This window comes from Melanaphis sacchari, unplaced genomic scaffold (genome assembly GCF_002803265.2).
Source record: "Melanaphis sacchari strain LSU unplaced genomic scaffold, SCAv2.0 Contig77_pilon_pilon, whole genome shotgun sequence".
Taxonomy (NCBI): domain Eukaryota; kingdom Metazoa; phylum Arthropoda; class Insecta; order Hemiptera; family Aphididae; genus Melanaphis; species Melanaphis sacchari.
Window position 1 is genome coordinate 1,546,534 of NW_020271547.1, and position 18,379 is coordinate 1,564,912.

Sequence of the window (18,379 nt, forward strand, 5' to 3'; positions counted from 1 at the left end):
GTCGAATACAAATAAAATTTTTTCGAACCGTTAATTTGCCATTCGACAGTGGCGCACGTGTAATGTCTCGGAAATAAATATTTAAAAAAATAAAACGACGCGCACATTTGTGACGTATAACATATAATATAATATAATGGAAACTATTACCTATATATTGCATATAATGTTTTTTTACTGATTAAAATGAAAATTCTTATAATGTTATAAAAGTTGTTGGTCACGGACGCGCTAGTTTCGTCGTCTGTACAGTGATTAGCAAAGTTATTATGTATTTATTCTATTGACTATTACACACTTCTTTTTTTTCCTTAACGCGGCATTCAGGAACCATGCATCATTTATATCATCGACATTATGGTAGTCAGCTAGTTTACTTGACCAAGGATTTTCCAACGAATCTCACTACAATAGTAATGTATATCGTATAATGACTTAATCTAGAAACACACTATTTACACAATATGGTATACCATATACTAGCGATAGACTAAAACGATTATTTTTCGGTCAGGTATTGGCAGGCACAGAACATCGTTCATAAGTTCATTTGTTTTTTATGACCATAAAGTAAAAAAATGTAGTTTTTTTGCTACCGTGTATAATATTATAAAATATAAATGCCGACCACGACTAGCATGTTAATTGTAACGGAATACCGTGCCAATCATCTACATATCTACCGTCTGTCCATCTATACGGCCTATGTATATATAAAAACACGTAGTATATTATACTATATATAGTATGTCTACACGCATATACAAACAACGCGATATTATTCTAATATACAATTATTGTTATATTTATGTACCTACAACAAGTTGGCAACAAACCTATAACTGTATGGGAAACTTTCGTTGTGAAACACGAACACGTGCGACGGGTGTGGCGGGAAAGCGGATATATGCACTTGCAATATCATACTATAATACCAATACATATAAACATGTATTACACACACACACACACAACATACTTGTCTACGGACTATGTCAAAAATGAGCATACACAGAACACATATACTCGCACTTATATTTATTATATATAACGGCCATTGTTCCGATGTGAACCGCGGGGAGATTTTGTCCTGTGTTGCAACTGTCACTCGAGCGTGTATAGTACATTACATTCAGGATGATTCACCAATTTCAAACGAGTTGTTTTAAAGTTATTAAAATTCGTATTATAAATTATGTAGTTGTTATTGTTTTTGTTTTATGAATTCTTATACTTATGAGCTGATTGCGTGTATGCCGTGAGAGAAATATTCTGCAGCTCTATACATTGTACGCGGTTTATGCGATTATTATTGCTACAGTTTTTGTATTATGTTATACATATCTTTGTGGCTAAATGAAAAAATATTTGGGAACGTGGCCCCCTTTTTTGTGTATCGGGCTGATTTTGATGTAATCTTCTTGATTAAAAAATTATGCACCATTTCGAAAGTCGATCGTCATTCGTCAGTGACGGTGGTGGCGATGGTGGATGGGCTGAAATGCTAGAAGATAGCGATAAATATTATACTCTTCTTCCTATAATATAATCCTATACTTATATTATGTATAAAGTCACCAATAAACAATATATTATACTACAATGACTACACATTATTACAGAACGCGTAATGCGTAGTATAAATTTATATATTTATAACAAACTTACGCCCAATGTAATTTATACACATATTGACCATAAACAAAAAATAAAAAAATATTGAAAAATTAAACAAGAATAAATTTGTGAAGAATTAAAAAAAATAAAATAAAAATGTTATTTTTATGAGTGTATGAGGAGCGATCTTTCAAACTTGCCAATTCCATAATACGTTTCATAAAATGGTTTGTTAATTAAGACATTTAAGTAATTGTTCCACAGTAAGAAATAGGTTACTTTACAGCTATAGTAATACTATGATACCTACTCAATATAATTACTAGGTTTTTCGAAAATTATAACGCCATTGGACTTAAAAATTAATAATCAGCGAGATATATGGATATATATGATAGACGATAGAATATGACATATTATGGGAACGATGATAGTCATCCAAAAAACGGAAAAATTAAGTTTAATTTAAGCACTGGGTCACTGGGAATAGAGATATAGTTATGAAGAGGAAAATAATGTTAGTTTGATTATTATTCTTATATTTTTACTGTCACTAAAATAATATTTTCAATATTTAGTGATACGTTTAAGTTATTGGGACACATCTTGATCACCGTAATATTATTTACAATTAATTCCTTATAAGTTATAAATATATATTTTTTTGGTAGACATGTAACATGCAACCTATATAACCACCTAACCTTCTGCATTGCACTACGCTATAGGTGCGTCGCTGCATAGAGACCTTCGTGGACATCGCAGCGAATAGAACGAAAAAATAAATAACCGTCACTATATGTACTGTAGCACAGGAATATATAATAATAATATAATTATTTTAGCGTTCAGCAATTGGGAGTGAGGCCGCATGTTTTCTTCACACGAACCGAATTATAATCACGAACTCGGGCGCACGCGGCTGGGAAAAAATTAAGGAAAAAAATTGTAAACGAAATATGTTTTTTTAATGCATTACGTAATGCGACCATGCAACTAAAATAGACTTTATATAGGTACTCATAGACCGGCTTTGTAAATTCATATCGGATCCATGATAAAAGAAGTTGGTGGTAGTAACAAGTATAACTTACTATATATAAATATAACTGCGTTTGTGCATCGATCACTCAGTCAATTATTCGAGCGCTTTATTTCGACTTGCGACATTTAATAACTGCAGTTGACGACTAGACGTTCGCTACTACTTTGGTGAGACTTTTGATCAAGTACATTAGTGTTGTGACGCCGTTGTGAGATATCATCGATTCTGCGTCATATGACTTACATTATGATCCATAGAATAATCGACCATTCGATTCCGCCAATTTGAAGCTGGGAAAATTATAAAAAATACAAATTTTAATTTCATCAAATGATTTTCAATTGGCATAGATGATAGATATTATTAATAATATAACATAATACACAGTTTTATTATAACATTATACAGCTAACGTTTGTTTATGTTTATTTACTTAAAAGATAACTGAATGTGATTAATCAGAAGTCCTTCAAAAACTATAAACCGGGGAGTAGTTTCCGTTGCGGTCTTTGTTTTGACCTCGGTCGAGCTTTCGTTGGAATAATATATGATATTATATTAACGTGTATGTATAAAATAATATTGCAGCGTTCTACATCAAATATATTATAATGGTTATTTCGTATAAGTATATCGTCAAGACCTATTTCTTGTTATAAACAGGACCGAAATAATAATTGGGGAAACTTTGGAGAAATATGTACTTAAACCGTAATGATACTGTTTTCGCACAGACGAGTGAACGATTTCTTGTGCGGTGATCAACGGTACGTAACGATAATAATTACAAATGCGCGTATATTCGTTTTCACACTTTCGCTATCTGTTTTCGGTAACACACACACACACACACATGTGAGCGAGCAATTCCGAGAACGTAAGATTATTATTACCATTTTATTATTGAATAAAAATCTTATATAGTCCTTTACGCTACAAAAACGTGACCTTTTCTTCAGATGTGCTCGTGCCGCATTACTATATATACACTATACACTCGTCGCGACACCATAATACGTCTTAAAACACACACGCGGCGTCGGAGAGTGCGGTCTTCGAGAATAATAATTGCCATGCCCGTGTAAATGATTCGAGTACCTATATAGGTACTACATATAGAAACGTTCTGCAGTGTTTGCGCGTAATTATTATATATACACGATTCGACGAGGATCTATATAGATCTATATATTATTATCTATAGAACATATTATAATGGGCCTTGGACTCGTTTATATCGTGTATATACCCGGTCGATATATTGTTGCATACAATCGACGCGATTGTCGACCGATCGGTGTGTATAATATATAATATCGACGTAGGTATACTTTTGTGTATAGGAAAATCAAACACACGACGTTTCTCGGAGATTATTATAATATAATATATCGTACGCGAGATCCGATCGAACTGTGCGCGGTTTATGCTGAGATCGCTTTTACGCGTGTCCCCCGCCCCCTAGAAGGTGCGCATTAATTATATAATATTATATATAGATATAAGTGCGCGTTTGTCGAAAAATAAACGCCCAAGCGATATCATATTATTATTATTACCATGCCATTGTTAATCCCACATACAGCCACGCGTATTTACGCAACATATACCTAACCGTTCGACGATCGAGAAAGTACATATTATTATAATATTATTTGTTGTTGTTAATATTATACATTATACTATAACTATACTTCACTAACCGGTACGATTCGTTTTATGTTACAGTTGTCCGTCGTTAGCAGTGCCCAACGACATGATATCCAGGCGCCGAATATTGTCCAGGTCCAGGGACGATCTGAACTTGGATTCGGGAGTAGGATTTCCCGTTCAAGTTGAAGAAGAAGAAGACGTGTGGTACAACAAGGACAAACTGTACAAGGTTCGTTTATCATATTGTTTTCGTTCAGAATACCTGCATGTAAATATAGACGACTTTAGGCAACACAAGTAGTCATAATCGGACGTTATAATATAAATATAATATAGCAGGCAATGTCTCCATACCAACCTCGTGATAACCGATTCCTTTATCGTCGCCGTTTGACTACAAATATGTTTCGCTTTTTAAAGTCGAATCATCGTTTTTATTATAGCTATTAGGTATATTAATATTTTCACGCCGCCCTCCTTTCACTTTTTGCACTCATCTCAGACAGATTCGACGTCGTGTATAATATAATATAAATATGATGCATGCACATCGTTTACATGTTGAACGCGAGCAACAACGCAATAGCGGGATATAATAATACTATGTTTATACATAGGTTTAACGAGATTCGTTCCGCGAGCGCCTCTCGCGTTTAAAAGGACGTGCTGACAACGACCTTGTCCGGTTAATTCCGTCGAAAACGACCGTTTTATTTAAATTTCCTGACCTGGAAATGTTAAAGTTTCTCGGTGGCGTTCTATCATGCATATTTGTATATTTAGTAATGAAATAATAATGTATGTGTATTATGTATATAAGTTATACACTAATAATTCTTCCTGGACACCGTTGATTTACAATTTTCAATTTATCTGCACATAATACTTATAAATGATTAAAAATGGTCTGCACGTTAGACTTCTGATAGGTCTCTTTTTGTTACGACGGCATGCAAAAATTATTATACTCCTTTTTGTTTGCTAGCTTTACATAATGAATTTGAAAATATGCCTATTTTAGTTTTATTTAAGAGAGTATTTTCAATACTTTATATGGTTTAAAAGACTTTCCTGCAATCAGAAGCAATAAAAACTTTTCAAATAAAATATAAACGATAAAAACGAATTAGTTTTGTTGGACAGATCAATATTCTACATAGTTTAAAGCAATAGCATGAAAATTATCATGGGGGAGTTTGGGTTTTAGGGGCATAAGAGCACATTTTTAGCATATTCCACACGTACCTATATACCTCGTGATGTTTTCCGTGAACATATCATACTAGCTGGGCGATATGTCAACTGTAGTAAACTGTAATCAACAATTTCGTTTTGAAACGCTTATTTACAAGTCACAATCCGCGAGAACTTGCCATTGTAGTCCGCTCAATGTCCTTGTGGGGCAGCGATAAATGTGGTCGACCAAGATTTCAAAACAAAATAGGAACTTATTTTTCAAACCGATCGTCGCGGAACGAAAAGGTCGCTACACCCGCATATTATTGTGTTGTCTTCGTCTTACAAATGCACAACATGGCAAATTTGAGTTAGTATTAGAGGAATACAGTCTATTATCAAATTTAAGTTAAAATACATTATCTAGAATTTTTATTAGTATTTTAATATTAAAGTAAGTGGTATAAGATATAATGAACAATATTTCTATTTTAAAATGCTCATAACAAGCTTTGAAATTTAAATATCATTAAAAGTTTACGTTTATATTAAATTAATTCACTCTAACATTTAAAACAACAACACGAAATTGATATTGCTGACTCCGATGTGCTATCTTGTATGCGTTTGTGTGACGGAAATAGCACGGGTGTGGGTTGTGGCATCCTCCGAATATAATAATAAAAATATTGTTCTTTACAACCCTTTCTTCGTATATGTTTTAATCTAACCAAACCTATATTATATTATGTGTTTATTTTATCAATATATTATAATTATATTATTTCGTAGTAGTAATTGTTATTATCATAAACATCCGGTATAATACTGCAGTGAGCTATAGTGTGTTAACGAGCGTCCCGGAGTTTTCCATCACAACTTTCGAGTTCAACGGTCATCACCATCATTGAATTATTCTCGTGACACTTAAAAAAAAATCAACATTCTTCATATAATTAAATAATTTTAATTGCGGGCGTTCACTCTTTATTTCGTTGCTGATAAACAACAAATACAAACACGTCGGATTTCTCTTATATTATTATTATTATTATTATTATTATATATTTATAATATACTATACGAACGAACGCGTTCGTTAGGTTTTCAATCGAAACGACGTCGTTGTCCCGAATAATTACGTTTTCACAACATCATAAAGTCCTTTATGTATACGCGCATGCTGTCAATTGGTGGGTAATAAATTCGTAGATTGCTGTTGGAGATGAGTTCTTAAGGCTGCAATAGTTTTTTTTGCCAAACGCATTGGTAATAATAATATAACAACAACGGATACAATGCGGTCATGGTTTGTCAAACGACGTTAATCGCGTTGTTTGTATACATTGTATTGATCGCGGTTGTCAAAAAAAAAAAAACAGTATAAACAGACAAAAAATTAGATTTTTGCTATAATCGACTGATCTATTTATACATCTAAGTAGTTAGTACATAATATTCACTATACATAAGAATGTAAAATTTGGTACACTTTGTATTCTAGTATAGGTACCTACAATTCATTCGTTATAATTCTATGTTTTAATAACCGGTGCTGGCATTCGACTATAGGCCGGTGTTATTATTATATCAAGCAACGGGTGTTAAAATCGAGATATTCTTATTGAAGTTTTAACCATATATTATTATTATATGAAAATAACTTCAAGCGTCTTATAATAGGCTTCCTTTATACATAGACGTTTCGAGTATAAAAAACAAGTCTTCTTCTTGTAATCAACTATATACTAACACCCCGCCGATCTTCCCGATTCCATGACCACTAAACGCTGTACGTGCCTATCGACAGCCATCCTGATACAATATTTATAATAACTATTATAGATTGTTGTTGATATTATAGTATAAGTAATAGGTATACAGATAAGTCTAATAATAATAACTCATAGAACTGCTGCTGCAGTATAATATGATAATCGTCGTTGTAACGTTTATTGAAAAATGTATATTACACGGCGAGCGCTTACCTATTTATATAGTCATCGTGTAAACGGTTTATACATAATATCATTATAGAAGTCCAAGTATGATGTTTAATATCTTATTATAATTTCTATTATATAACGCGAACTCGGTTTATGAATTTTTTTCGCTTACTATCCCTACCTGCTGTAGGTACTGTATATTATGTACATATGGTTTTTTCTTTCATAAAACCGTTTAGAATAATAATGAAGAGAAAAAAACACCGTACGCTGCCGCCGATGTTCGTCAATAATGTATACGTGTATACCATTGTTCTCGGTACAACAATAAATATATTATTGTCTCTGCGACGATCACGGTGAACTCGACGTATATGGAGCTTTGGTATATTATTATTGTGCATGTAGTACTTTTATATTATTGTATACCGATGGCGTTTCTACGTGAAAAACCCATAATATATGTATATGGATACGAGCTGCGCATGCGCGAGAGCGAGTTTTATTTCCGACATTTATGCCTTCTCTGCTTGTTGTTCCGGTCCGGAAGGACGCGTGAGCACGTTGCGAACGACGGACGTCATCGCGTCTCTGTCGGAAGGAGAGTTCCGTGTGATCTACGGGGGGTGGGAAGGGAATCTTGCCCGAGCAGCAGCAGCCGGACCACCGACCTTGGTGCGACAGAGGCCGAGGAAACGCGCTCGGCGGGTGAAAGTACTTTCACCACCGTGATGTTACGCCGATCCGCACAATTAACCACCGCGCCATGCTCTCTAGAACGTTCTAACGAGAGTGTATACGGCTCACACATCACACACGTGCTCCCGCCAAAAACTCACATTCGAGACTGCTTTTCGCAGACTACGCAGGATATCATCTCGTAAAACACTTATTAGACTTAATGTATTAACATTATACACCTTCGTTTCGTGGGGTGCGTAACTTTCAAAAAAATTTTTATTCAATTCCATTGCCACACGCTGTACTACCGCCGCCATCGCTACCGTAAAGATTTGCTGACTTGCTTCCAAAATCCGCCCACGAGTTTATCTTGACACGGCGCGTACGTGTACATTATAATATGGAGCGAGGTCTAGTCCAGCACGAAATTCCGCGCGATTGTTTCCATTACTTTATGTACGAGTGAGAGTACCCATTATAATGTCGACATAAATCCTTCGACATTTTTCTCGCCCGCACGTTTAACCCGCAGGTACTTTCACGTTTTCCATCGATGTTGCGCGAAAATTTTTTAACAACTTTTTCCCGCTTAAAATAATTTTTATTTTCAACTTTTTGAGTGTGAAATTGATGTCCGTCTACCCGTCTACTACTGTTAAGTAAATGTCCATGAGCACGCTGTAGTAATGACAACAATAACAAAAAATTAAAATACACAACACGCAGTATGTTAAACCCAACGCATATATTAACAAAAAATTCCACGTTGAACTCGTTGAAGATGCGGCGGTTACGGTTTTGATTATCGAACACGTTGCGAAACCCTGACAATGTCAGGGGTGTCGAAAAACATATGTGTACACGCGAGACCCCGATATCGAATAGGCAGTACGTATTATGATGTTATTGTTTTATTGTTTATAATATTATATATCCTTTGCACGAACGCCGACCTTGAGAAGAGGAGGTGCGACAGAAGCGGCAATAATAAAATCTCTTAAGGCCGCTGACGCCATGTACCGTAATAATAATATTGTTATTAGTATTGTTATCTTACGCATAAAATACAATTATATTATAAGACCCATGTTTATATATAATGTTATACGTATATGCAGAATCGTGGAAACCCGATATATACGCATGTCGCATACACATCATACACAATATACGTTGTTTTCGTTCGAATAAAATGACAAAAAAATGTAAAAACAACAAAAACTTCGGCAAACAACGCGTATTATGTATTTGAATGTCTATTTAATATCATGATGTATACTAGCGTACATGACGTTCATTGTACATATAGGACGGAATTATAAAGTAGGTATTGTACACATTATAAACAGACCGATCTTTTCACTTGGCGATTTTTAGTCCAAGGCGACCTCTGTTGCTTATACGAGTAGTGTGTGCAGTAACGTTTTATATGTTTTTGTTATATAATATGTTATGAAGCTAGTATTAATATATAATATATGCACGTAATATAATATAATAATATGTACGTACCCATATTTTACTGGGTGTTTTATTTGGCGGGTTTACGATTAAATCACATTTAAGTGTGTCACGTCTTTCGAATACACTCTAAATTTAATAAGACTCCCTCGATATTCACGGTCGAAGCCAAACCTCTTTATTTTGTAGTAGGCGCTCACTGATATATTTTGATGGCCCTGTGTTTTACATTTATAACAACTTTATTCAATTATCACAACTTGATGCAAATGTTTGACTTGAAACAAAATTTAAAAAATAAAACAATAAATTTATTTATTTTTCACTTCTAAATATATATATATATATATACTGCAATGCTCTAAAAAAAAATTGTAACAATAATACCATATGACGATTATCTATGATGGTATTGAATCTTTTGTGTGCGATTGTATATAATAGCCATCAGTAAACCTCTATAATATTTACACGATCAAATAATAAAACTCTTGTTGTGATATGTTTGAGGGATGCAATGACAAAACTTGCGTCTTACTTGACTGTCTATATGGAGTGCGGGTTCGACGAGATGAAGATATTTGGTTTAATTTAAACGTTTTGCAACCGAGGACGACCACAGTAGGATTGTGATTTCGCAATTCGGTACATGGTACGGCGTCATCGCCCATACGTATTATTATTATTATTATTGCACTTTACATATTACACGTGAAAAAAAAATTAAACAAACTGGTTTCGCGAGCATCTTTGCCCTTTTAGTACGTTACGCATATATACGTTTATTTTTGTCTTCTGCCATTTTTCGAATACATAATATTATAATATTACTTTTATTTATTTATTTATACAATTTTTACACACATGTTTGGAACGCGCTAAATTATGCAATCTCAAAATACTCAAGTATAATATTGAAGATATAATACAAAACTCGTTTTGTCTCCCAATAATGATAATCGTTATTTCGTCGTTGAATTTTATTGCGCGGCGTTTTATCAGATTCAGACCGAATTGTACATTTTTGGCTTGAGTCGAGTATAATACCAAACTACCTTCATATTATTATAATAATAATTATCATCTCTCGAATTTTTCGTAACCTCTTTGTTGTTTCGGAACGTTCATATATTTCCTGACCGCGATTCGATTGGTTCCGCGCCTAGGAAACAGTAACGGTCCAGCTGGGCAATGGGCAGTATATTTTCCGCGAGAAACGTACTTCTTCTTTCCTGAAACGAAAAAATAAAACATTAAACAGGCGTTTCGAATCGATGAATGATATTAATATCATAACGCGATGCAATTTCAATGACATCCGAGTGAAATTCCTCTCACTGCACATCACCATACCGAAAACAGGAATGAAAGCAATAATGCGCGTGTATTTAAATGCGAAATTTGTCTGCAACAATGATAGACGTTTATAAGATATATTTTTTAACAATGATTTATAGCAAAGAAATGTATATTATACATAATTATAGTGTATAGTAAGTGAAACAGTTATCAAAATCACGTCAAATTCAAAGCATATGGTTATGTAGATATACGACTATATTATAATACGCTAAACGCGCGCGTGTTCCTGTTTGGTTTTTGATTGTAATTCGTATGTTATAATTACCATTGCGTTGTATACCTGCTGTTAGATGCATAATATTATACCTGAAGCGATGCAGTTTAATAAACGTGTTGCTCTGGCTAACTTAATTACAAAACACTATTATACCGCCCACCAAACATTTCGACAACGAGTGAAGTGGCCGATTTAAAATGTAGAATAAAAATTATGTCCAATATATTTCATACAAAAATAAAAACCAACTAAAATTATGTTTGCACAACAGAACGCAAAGATTTTACGAAGAAGATGAAAAGGAAATGAGATTATCCAACCGAGAAAGAAAAGGTCATCATTCCATTTTTTCTGTGCATAATATAGATTTTTATACACGCACATATGGTTATAATAATTATTTATACGTACGCGACGTGATTTTATTTTTTACCAAGTATATAATGTTACCTACGAACTAAACGTAAACTGCATTTTTTCTTCAGAAACCATCAGCCAGAAGTTGTCACAAGAATTAGTTGCTATTCGATATATTCGTCGTTACCCATATGCATAAAATTCGTTCACATTATAATATTATACGTATTATATTTTATATTATGTGCTTTATATTTTATATTCTGATCCTACGTCGGTGGTGGCTATGTTGCAGTTTGTCATCTCACTCAGCGTATGAATATATAATAGAATACGAATAATCTAAATATTTATTATTATTATTATATCATATTTAAATGATTTAATAAAAAAAATATCACCGATGCATTGTAGCATATAAAATGCAGTCAGCGTAATTATTTATCTATTACCTGTTTTGAAGGTACGAACGTATATATTAGTACTATGACGAATTGTGACTGTCATCGTAAAACAGCGGTGAACACTTATAATATGTAAAGTGTGTAGCTCGTTTCCATTACCGGCAAGAGAAATGAGAAAAGTTAAACAGATATCAAAATCTTTGGCTAAGTTCAAAATGTTCGTATACCTACACATTATATTTATACGTATGTATATATATATATATATATATATATCATACTATACACCTGTAGATTGTTTTATTTGAACATTTTCAGCTCAAGCATTCGCCGTTTCTCTATAATAATACTGCATACAATACTGGGAATTAATGACCTTTGCAATTAATTATTGTTTTCCAAAACTTTCACAAGCCAACATTTGATTTGTTATTGCTATCATCGTTGCAGCAGTGCAAGCGTACGATTATTAATTTGCGGTCATTCACTCATTTATCTATCTTCACGTCAACTAGGAAATTATAATATTAAATTACGAGTATTATAAGTACGACCTAGTGAACTACGTACGACAATAATATGATATTATCGTTATGCACAATAATACCATAGCAAAAACTGTTTGTTTACCTTAACCCTGGACCCATATAATGGCGATCGTTGTCAGTTTTTTTGAACGAATTACTTTTATATCCTGGCCGCCGGACATCAGTGGCTATAATAATATTATCGTCACGAAGGCCTTAAAAGAAAAAAACGCGCGCGCGTATTACATTATACAAATATAATAACACATTACACAATAATAATATATAGGTGTGTGAATGTGGTAATTTGCCTATTTACACAATATAAATATTATACTATTATATAGGACGCGTGGGCGTCGAAATTAGATCGTGTCCGACATCGCTTTGCATACTCATGTTACACATACACACTACCAGTCATCACCCGATTACCGTGAACTTGTGAACTTATGTCTAACGTCGTGGGTATCTAAGAATGTAAGATATTATACTATATGGTTCAGGGGTTAGTCACAAAAGTCTCGAAGTGGCCCGCAAACGAATTTTATCTAACCTGTAGACAAGAAATTTATTTTTTGAACCATTATTATTAATATTGAATTAAAAGAGTATTCTCTAAATTATATAAAGTTTTTATTTCATCTTCAAATTTTTAATTTTTCCATCGGATAATGCGAAGAGGAGAAGCGAACTTCACAAATGTCAATTCGATGATTTATTAGACATAAAAACATTCAATTCCATTATAACACCGCACACTAGCGCATAGCTAGTATATATGTGCACGTGTACGTTCAAGTGCGCGTGTACCAGTGTATGCTATTATGGGCGTTTACGACCTCTGTCGCCGAAATGCAAATAGCTGACGCCAACGACGCCCGCGCAACAACACCGCTATGCAGCACATTATAATAATAATTTAATATATAAGTGCTTGTTATTTTTTTTCCTATTATAATCATAGCCGATCGTGTAGCCGGATTTATTGTCGCAGAGTGATAATAATATTATTATCAAATAAAAAAATAAAAAAAGCGCGCAGGTAGGTACACGCTGAATCAATCTGAGTAATCTATAACTATAAACATTGTACACATTTATGTGTATTATAATAATAATATATAGATACTTACATCACACGCATACCTGCTAAGTGTTCTTTGCATCATATCATCGAGAAGTACATAATGTATATAAATAGATACACGATCATTCGTATTGTTTAAGTTCCTACTATACACATTTAGGACGGACTATGGCCCATACATACGAATGACAGCAAGAATGTCGCCGCCGTACGATATTTATTTATTAGATGCATTCGCGTTTTATTATTGTAAGGTCGTATGCACTTTTTTTTGGAGTCTCGTGCGAGCCGTGTACCTTCACATAATAAATAATACACATTATATTATTATTATTATTATTATTATTCCATTTTATTTATTTATTTTCGTATTATTCTTTTCTCGCTTATTTTCTTCCGTTGTATATCTGCTTTTCGCATTGCGTGTGTCTCGCGTGGGCGGAATGTCACCATCACCACCACCGGTTATGTATCTATATATATATATGCATAACACATATAATAGACCCACACTCGTACACACGTACGGACTTACAATGTAGGTATAGTAGTGCACCGCCGGCGGTGATGTTGAACTTTAACTTCTACTTTTTTTTCTTTACTTTTTCTTCTTTTTATTTCGTTGCCCTTCGTTGTTTATATGTATATGTGTGTTATTTGTCTTCGCGCCGCTGCAGCTACGAGATTTAGCCCGAGACGAACTGACCTTCGGGTTCAACGCACCCCGTGCCGCATATAAGAGATTAAATGTCGCGTCGTCGGCTACGGTATAATAACGATGTGTATATAAAGTAAATAATAAAAAACAAAATAATAATGTAAATCCATAGCCCATTATAATAATACGATCGTCGGAATGGTCATCGTCGTTGTTTAGGTTTTGCGTTCCGAATATTGTCAAACTGGTTTACGAAAATGCCACCGACAAGTCTAAGTAGGTACATTGCATTAACTAGCATACCTATATTATTATGGGTATTATTATTGTGACGGTACTCTAAGACATTATTGTTGCCTTTGGTTGAAAAACCGTTTTTTGGCCCATTATTCAATTGCTCAGTGTTGTCCAAGGCGGACCGAGCAAGAAATTTGTTCAATTGTCATTTGTTTTTATAGGAACGATTACAATGAACTAACAAATACGCTAAGGTGACAGTTCACACGACGCCGGCAATTGTGTTTTTGTCGTGTACAGTTAGGTTCACCATCTATCTACAATAAAACGCTCATATAGGTACAATGCATTACAATGGTTATATTTTTTTTGTTGCGTAAAACCATGATCTTTATACACGTAATAGGTATATACTGTAGTTAGGCGCGTTAAAAAACAACGATTAGGTTAGGTTCGAATTATTGAATATAAAATCATATGGTTACATGGAATGACATAGATGGGTAATTAATGTGATTAGATGAAAATAGCAAAGGCATATTATATAATACGATAAATATTGGAGCAATGACCAGCGAACAAAAAATTCAAAAGCGTCTACATTATATTATATACATACGTTAAAATGTTATACATTTTTCGCTAACACTTTTTCCCCCTCTCGCCAAAATTATTTTGTAATAATTGTAACAGCTGTATATATATGTATAGGTAGGTATATGTTATGAGCGTAAATGTGTAATATCATATTGTTTTCGTAGAATTTTGAAACCCTCTCTAAATATTTTCGCGTTAATTGCTCGGCACTTCCTCTTCCCCCAGAATTCTAGTCTCAGTAATTTGAAGACAATGATAACGATGATTTCATAACTATCAGTACAGAGCAGGCCACTGCATGACGAAAACCGCGAGTTGTGGGTACTACGCGACGGACATTCGGCATGCAGAGTGCTTCTGTGGCCTGTAATACACACGTACGAAAGAGCGCGCTAAACGAATACGAATATGAGAATGGTGGTGATAATAATAAAAATATATAAATAAATAAACATAAAACCACTGACTGGATTGCCTTGGATGGCGAAAGTGTCGATATATACGCCCTTCGGGGGCCGTCGACGCCGAACGCAGCGTGTGGAAGACTGTTAACCCAGTTTTTTTGTACCAATATAATATTATTAAAACGTCATAATATTATTATATGTATGCGAGGTGCCCATTTTGTTTTCCTAATTTCTTCTTGTATATACAGTTTTATTAGATAAAAGTATGCTTTATTACACTTGCGATATTAATTATGTAACTGTATAGTGCCATCATTAAAATGTACGAAACAATACAATAGTAATAATAACAATAATCTTTTCCCGACCCCGATATTACTTGCCCTTAGAGTATATTGTAATTTATAAAATTTTTTTGACGAGTTGTTCGATCTAATGTTATCACTGATCGGTAGTATTTCTTACGAAAATTTAACGATATAAATGATCCCACCGACCGACCGACCCATCACATCTTGGAGTTAAATTCGTTTTTAAATTATCAACGTACACACAATTCATTTTTTGTCCACTGTTGTGAGTGTCATAGTCATACTGTATAATAAGCAGGTGTATGGTTTTTATTGGTTTTGATACCATTAAATTATAATGTTTTTTATCGGCGCGCACAAGTTATATAATATTATAGTGTTATTGCGTGTTGTTATATAGACTACAGAGGATATTATAATTTATCATGAATAGTTTATAAACTTATTCTTTGCCTCTCGCCAATCAGCGAAAGACCATGGTCATTGATCGCTCATATTAGGTATACATTGTGTGGTACAGTTATTAATGATACCGATAATATAAGTAGCTATATGTGCTCTGCAAACCACGAATCACTATTCTAAAGTTTGGGATTTCAATATTATATTATAATAATTAATTATTAATATTATTATTGGTTATTCTAATTATCGTAACGTAGTCAATTTTATCGAAACAGTTATAATGAACCACATAATATTATAATATGGTAATGCTCATACGAGGTTGCTAAAAAATAATATAAGAATACCTTGAAATCGATATAGTATCAATGTTGTCATTTCTAACAAACTTCTTTATTATTATTTTACTTCTTCGCCGTCGCCCAACTAATATACACGTATTATAGAGGTACCTACGCGATTTACCCGCACAACCTTCGTTCACTCATTTAAAATCAAACCATACTCTTTTCACATTTTAATAATATAACATTGTACTTTGTGTATTCGTGTATTTGTGTGTGTATCGTTATTATATTTCGCAAACTAAAAGTATTGTTTGAGCATAGCTCAAAACGAACCAGTTGTTCTCACGTAAATAAAAACGACGTAACTAATTTTCGTGTCCGTGTTTACGTCTCGTTTACACGAACGCATTGATTATAAAAAGGCCGAGAATTTAAAGTATAAATTAATATTTTACATTATTAAAAATTTTTATTTTTTTAAAACTAAATCAAGGCTGTGGCGTCCGAACGTTGGTATAATTCACGGTGTTGTATAGTAGGACCTATATATTACGTATCATATAATTAATTCTGCTTTATACGATATCATGAATCGTGTAATCACTGCATAATATCTGGGTGATATTAGAAAAATTTGAAATTAAATTTATTTACAATTTTTCAAAGCTTTGTAACTTGTAAATAAAATAAATTTGTAATAAGTGTAAAATTATTTCTATTTTCATAATCAGTTTTATGTATACTAAAAATTATTCATTTCTTGTAAACTATTTGTAATATTCAAACATTTTAAACTATAGTTTAAAAACAAATATGTATACAAATCGGAAGTAACTATAAAAGGTATAGGTAAAAAGTTTTGAACAAAAATACACTACGTAAATAATTAATAACTTATTTTCGTAAAATCGTTTGAAATAAAATATAATATGCACATACAACGCGTTTGTATATCGTATAAATATAATTGTATTGAATTCGTGTTCAAATATGAAGATATTTGTTAGTGCGAGAGTAGCTTATCGGTAAACCGATAGAACGATAAAGACATGAGCTAAAACTGCTGTAGATTATAATTGTCAGTGAGATTGTATTATATATATATATCATTGTTATCATTATTTATTATCATTATCATTATATACCGGGACGTTGCGATGAATTTCGTAATAAGACGGCGACAATCGTTTTATAACAATGTACATAGAAAAATCAATAATGTCTAATTGTTCGACGGGAACAATATATATTTTTATATGAATAAACGTTGGCGTTGCGCAAATCAAATAATAATATTACATATTATTCTACACCGTGAATGTTTGTGAAAAAAGAGAAAAGAAAACATTAAATATTTTTTAGACTATCGTGGTACTCGATAGTAAACAAATTACGTATGGGCACAACTGCAGTTTTTGTGAATTATACGCGATTCGACCGGATCGAACTGTGACGACTGAAAAAGGAAATAGGTAATGATATAAAAAAATTACATTTCGATCCTAACCAAAAAATCGATGGTCTTAATGATTTGTTCTGAATACACAATTATAATAGTACCGGAGAACGGCGGCAAACCGTCGACGGTCATCGGTACGACATTGTAGCATAATAATATTTATTATAATACCTATTATTGTTTTAGCGAACGCGCGTTAAGGTCTGTTAAGTGCAGATATCTTAAATTCAACATCTCTAATTTATACTTTAAAAAAAAATTGTTTAATCAGTCATAAAAATTTGTAACTAAAAAATAAAAATGTATAACCCAAGTCTTACCCCCAAAATTAATGTTTTTTATCATTCGGAGTCTTGAGCTAACAATGTCCTACTGGTACACCAAGTTTAAAGTTTTTGATTTGTTTGTCCAGGATCTAAAATTATAACAAGATAATTTTGGGAGTAAGACTAAGGTTACGAATTTCAAAATTTTTGGTTACA

General features: G+C 33.2%; 1 protein-coding gene across 4 annotated transcripts in view; it reads left to right on the forward strand.

Annotated features, from left to right (window-relative positions):
* LOC112601368 overlaps nt 1–18,379 on the forward strand; it is a 151,091-nt gene that overhangs the window by 65,320 nt on the left and 67,392 nt on the right. For all 4 annotated transcript variants that reach the window (XM_025348962.1, XM_025348963.1, XM_025348965.1 and 1 more), the window contains exon 2: nt 4,391–4,544. In XM_025348962.1, coding sequence (XP_025204747.1) covers nt 4,391–4,544 — 154 coding nt within the window. The remainder of the gene's footprint in view (nt 1–4,390; nt 4,545–18,379) is intronic.